At 45.2% G+C, this 5,106-nt stretch overlaps 1 protein-coding gene and 1 non-coding gene across 2 annotated transcripts in view; one reads left to right on the top strand and one right to left on the bottom strand.

The window, feature by feature from the left end:
• Positions 1–5,106, bottom strand: part of Glg1 (golgi glycoprotein 1) — a 125,395-nt gene that overhangs the window by 6,217 nt on the left and 114,072 nt on the right. The window contains exons 19-22 of the mRNA XM_004625997.2: positions 4,021–4,144; positions 2,701–2,843; positions 2,413–2,514; positions 1,413–1,520 (exon numbers count right to left, since the gene is read on the bottom strand). Coding sequence (XP_004626054.1) covers positions 1,413–1,520; positions 2,413–2,514; positions 2,701–2,843; positions 4,021–4,144 — 477 coding nt within the window. The remainder of the gene's footprint in view (positions 1–1,412; positions 1,521–2,412; positions 2,515–2,700; positions 2,844–4,020; positions 4,145–5,106) is intronic.
• On the top strand, positions 4,586–4,687 carry LOC111815120. Its single transcript, XR_002819907.1, has one exon. It is a non-coding gene; the product is annotated as a U6 spliceosomal RNA (small nuclear RNA).

Raw genomic sequence — 5,106 nt, 5'->3', positions numbered from 1 at the left:
TTTTTTTTTTACAGAACCGGGGATTGAACTCATATCCTTGCGTTTGCCAGTCAAGCGCTTGTCCTACTGAGCCATCTCCCCGGCCCCTAAACTTTTTTTTTATATAAAGGTTAATACAGTATTTCATTTTCTTTTCTTTCTTTCTTTCTTTTTTTTTTTTTTTTGTGGTACTGGGAGACCTTATATTTGCCAGGCAGGCGCTTATGCTGTTGAGCTGTATCCCTGGCCCTAGTATTTCATTTTCAATACTGTAAGATATAATGTTAGAAGGTATACTTCAATAAATTTCTTATATATTTCTGAGATGAACTAAATCTTTCATTCTATTGATTTTCATGAATGTGCAATACTTATTGGTGGAGTAGTGCTGACATTCTGCCGTGACTTTGCCTTCACAGGGCTGGAAATGTGGTCTAGTCACAGGATGGGACAGTCATTCATCATTAATGCAGCTGAACAAGTGTTTACGTTTCAGAAGACTATGGAGCAAACTAAGGTCTGAAAGAAGGAGCAATACAGAATGCTGATCAGGACCAGGCACGGTAGGCACATCTCTAACCCAGCACTGGGGAAGCTGAGAGAGGATGGTAACAAGTCCACGCCCAGCCTGGGCAACACAGCAAATGAGGAGGACCCAGTTTCAAAAGGGCCCCGGAGATAGCTCAGGGGTCTAAGCGCCTGTCTAGGAAAGAGCTGGGACCGGGGTCTGATCCTTGGGACCACATGCTGTGCTGGCCTGAGCGTGGCAACGCAGGCCTGTAATCCCAGCACTGGGAGGCTGAAACAGGAGGATCACTACAAGACCCAGCTGCCTAGTGAGACCCTGCACTAAATATATACAAAAGAAAAATTAAAAGGGCTTCCCAGCACTTGGGAGGCTGAGGCAAGAGGATCACTGAGTTCAAGGCCAACCTGGACCACATGGTAGGTGAGTTCAAAGTCAGACTGAACTACATAAAGAGACACTGTCTCAAAAAGATTTTTTTTTTTTAAAAAAGGCTGGATATATAGTGAGACACTGTTTCAAAATGGCCGGGAACACAGCTTGGTATAAAGACCCTGGGTTCAGTCTCCAGTGAGTGCCAGGAAGGAAGAAAAAAATAACAACCCACTAGGCAGGAAAGCTTAAGTTTTAAATTTTATTACTAAGGAGTAGAGGCCACAACATTAAAAGGAAGAAAGGGAAAAGAGGAGCAAAGTGATGTGCAGTGCTGTGGGGCCTACAGTCCCAGCTCCTCAGCAGGCTAAAGCTGGAGGATCATTGAGCCTGGGCCAGTCTGGGCAACATGGGTGCACAGGCAGGCAGGCAGACAGATGTGCATGAACACAGAGAGGCGGTGCAGGCAGACAGATGTGCATGAACACAGAGAGGCGGTGTGGACATGGTGAGAGAAAACAGGATGGGCTGTTACCTTCTTACACATTTCAGTTTTGATCTTGAGCAGGTTGACCTTGAGACACTCCTCCACTTGACCTGTCTGTTCCTGGGCTGCTGCTTCTTCAGCACACAGACTGGCGATCTGCTCCGGAGACAAAGGGAAATGAGGTTGACCCACTGGGCACTGAAAGGCAGGTGGCTGCCTGGGCAGGAGCCTGCTGCGCCCAGCCCACCCTGGACACCAACGTCTGCTCTTGCTGCTTGAGCATCTCAGATAGCTTCCTGGTGTGGACACACCCTCCTGCACTGAATGCAGGCACCCAGGCTCTGGCCTCCTGCACAACTGTTGGCGCTCAGAATTGGCACTCAGAGTTGTGGTTAGTAAATGCACAGGAGTTAAGCTGCCCCCTGACTTGTCGTCAACAAGACGACTTCCAGATTCCACAGCAGGGAGGCAGACAGCCCAACAAGAGTCCAAAAACGAATGCACAGCATTTACAGCCATCAGTGTCAACCCAGTCTTCTCAAACAGCCTAGAAACAAAGCGAACAAAGCTGACTTTCTTTGCAGTTTCATGGGTTGCCATCTTTGAAATATCTTTTGCTGTGGTTTCCTAAAATTGACACATGTTGAACAGAGTTCTTTTTTTTTAATGGAACCGGGTATTGAACTCAGGTCCTTGCGCTTGCCAGGGAACGGAGTTCTTTTACATGTCTTTTCCTGCTATGATATCAACTATCTTCCAAGGAATGGCACTTCCATAAAGCCAGTAAGACAGTGTCATTATTTTTCTGCTCTCAGGGTATTCTGAGTTGATGATACAGAAGGAGGCAAGGGGAAAACAGGTAATATGCAGGATGTGATAATGAAGAATACCCCTACTGAAGACAGAACCCAGGACTCAAGACAGTGGATGGCCTTGAAGATTGGCCTGCAACTGACCAGGAGTTTTGGGCTGGAGAGCAACAAAGTACAGCAAAGAACTTTTCTCAGTCTTCCCTCAGCATCATGGGCTAGTTTTTCCCGTGTCCTACCTCGTCTGAGCAGTGCAGCTGGAGCTGAGGGTCAAGGCGGTAATCTAGTGCTGACTCCTGGATGATGATGCGGATCTGGTCCTCACAGTCTGAAGATAGCCGCTACATGTGACACAGGGACAGCCCGTCAGAAAACATCAGGTTTTTATTGACCCCCTATCCTCTGACTTGGGGAATGTTTAAGAAAGGCTTGGAAAAACAGCAGCCAGCCAGGACTCTCAGAGAGAATGCCCCCCAGGGACAGAGGCAGCTTCCTGCACCCTGGTGTGGGGAGCCCGGCCAGTTCACCTGGTCAGCATATCGCAGCTTGAGGCAAGAGATGACTTGGCCTTCCAGCTCTGAATCGTCTTTGGCCTTGTTCAGGATGCCATGACAGAATTTTGGAATGTCAGCTTTACAGGCTTTTCTCAGCACAGGGTTTAAGCGGTAATCTAGAGCAGAAAATAGTTACATAAATATTACAGCAGGACATTTTCACCAATTTTAGAAATCTATTTTCCAAAAGGGGACAATATAGCACGGACGAGATAGCTCAGCAGACTAAGTGCCTAGTTAGGCAAGCACAAAGACTGGGTTGATCCCCAGCACCAGAGGCCGTGTGGACGCAGGCCCAGGTACTAGCCCACCGAGCCATCTGTAGTCTGGGTATGGTGGTACACACCCATAATCCCAGCCCTGAGGAAAATGAAAACAGAAGGATCACTACAAATCTGAGCTGTGTAGTGAGAAGTGAGAACCTGTACCAAATACATATAAAAAAACCCCCAGTAACTACAACTCCGAGACAACACACATCAATGTCATGACTATAAACACTTGAATTTGTTAATTCGGCACATGTCTACTGAACTCTTGCTCTGTTATCGTTAATGAGCGACATGATTTAGTTCAAGGTACTGCAGGTCCCCAGGCATTCTACTTTGTAGATTTTTCTGGTTCTTTACTGAACATATCAAGGGGATATGAGAAGTATTGTTGATGATGGTATTTTTTAAAACACCAAGAAAAAAAAAAAAGAAAATAAAACACCAAGAAAGAAATACCTAACCTGCTTTGTCCATCAATATAAAAACTCAACCCAACACTCAAATTTCTGTTCTAAACCAGCTTAGCAGTATCATTTGCTACACTCATAAAGTTGTACTAGGGGCCGGGAGATGGCTCCGTGGAAGAAGTGCTTCCCTGGCAAGTGCAAGGGTCTGAGTTCAATCCCTGGTTCTGCCAAAAATAAATAAATAAATAAATAAAGTTGTCCTAAATATCTATTCTTTTCTAAGAAGTTTTAGCACTAATTCCTTCTGCATGTTAGTGTCTTTGTTTGTTTTTTGAGAAAGGGGCAATCCTCCTGCCTCAACCCTGTAAGTACAGGGATCACAGGTGTGGACCACCACACTTGGCCTTTCCATATGTTCTTAAGGGCAGCCCGCAGATTTTCAGCCTCTTCTTTCCCCTGATCTTCACCCTCTTTTCCTGGATATTGTGCAATGGTCCACCCAGGCTCCTAAGTTCAGGCAGCAAAGCACCTGTGGCAGAACTGGGTAACTGTGTCCACTCTAGTTATACTGACGCTATACCAATGGGACCTAGAGAGCCGCGCCAGGACAGTACCTGTGTTCTGGGTGATCTGGCGTTTGGTTATCATCTGTTTGCATTTGGGATCCATCAGCTCACTGTTTTTATTTTGCTTCAAGCATTGTAACATGGTTTTAGAATCTGCTTCTGGGCAGAACCTCTGCAAAGAAACAACGTTTCATGATATCTGGTATCCAAGGCTGGCAATCAGCCCACTTGTGATCACCCTTACATCTCTGAATGTTCACAAAAACTGCAGCATGCAGGCATCGCAAGTGCACAGCCTGGCCTGAGGGGGCACCTGGCCTACAGTCCCTTTCTGGACTCACCCTTCTCTTCGCTTCTCACCTTTCTCTCCACAACCTCTGGTTCCTGTTCTGCATGGGACTGCCCCATCACTATGGCTACGTCAAGTGCACGCCATCTCATGAACTTCACTCTTGAGTGTCGCTACCACACTGTACCCACAACCATCCAGCCTCCAGACTACTCAGCCCCAGGGGAAGAGACAGGGAACCTGTCCCCCAACCAATGTAAACAGGAATTTGGGACAAGGCTGAGTCTGGTTGGGATTTTTTTTTTGAGATAGGGTCTTGTACGCTTGCTTCGGCAGCACATACACTAAAATTGGAACAATACAGAGAAGATCAGCATGGCCCTGCGCGAGGATGACAAGCAAATTCGTGAAGCGTTCCATATTTTTCTGACAAAACTAAAACAAAAGGATACAAATAAAGGACCTATTTTTATATCTGTATATGAAAAATAGGATAGATATACAGATACTTTTTCTTAATTCAATGAGAAGAAAGATTTGTACTAATAGTGTTTGGACAGGATATCATGTTTGCATCTTGTACTATGAATAACCACTATGAAAACAACAATATGCGATGTATTAGCTATTGAAACTGTCCTATTAATCGGTTTGGAAACTGTCTCATTGCTATTTGTTTCTCAATAAAAATTTAAAAAGGGGGTGTGTTAATTATTGAAACTGTCCTAGCGATTTGATTTGAAATTGTCTCACTGCTATTTGTTTATCAATAAAATTATGAAAAAAAAAATTTAAAAGGGGGGGGCAGGGAGATGGCTCAGTAGAATAAGCACTTCCCTCACAAG

This window comes from Octodon degus, unplaced genomic scaffold (assembly GCF_000260255.1).
Source record: "Octodon degus isolate 3935 unplaced genomic scaffold, OctDeg1.0 scaffold00011, whole genome shotgun sequence".
Taxonomy (NCBI): Eukaryota; Metazoa; Chordata; class Mammalia; order Rodentia; family Octodontidae; genus Octodon; species Octodon degus.
Note: the sequence above shows the minus strand (reverse complement) of the source record. Positions and strands in the feature narration are given on the sequence as shown.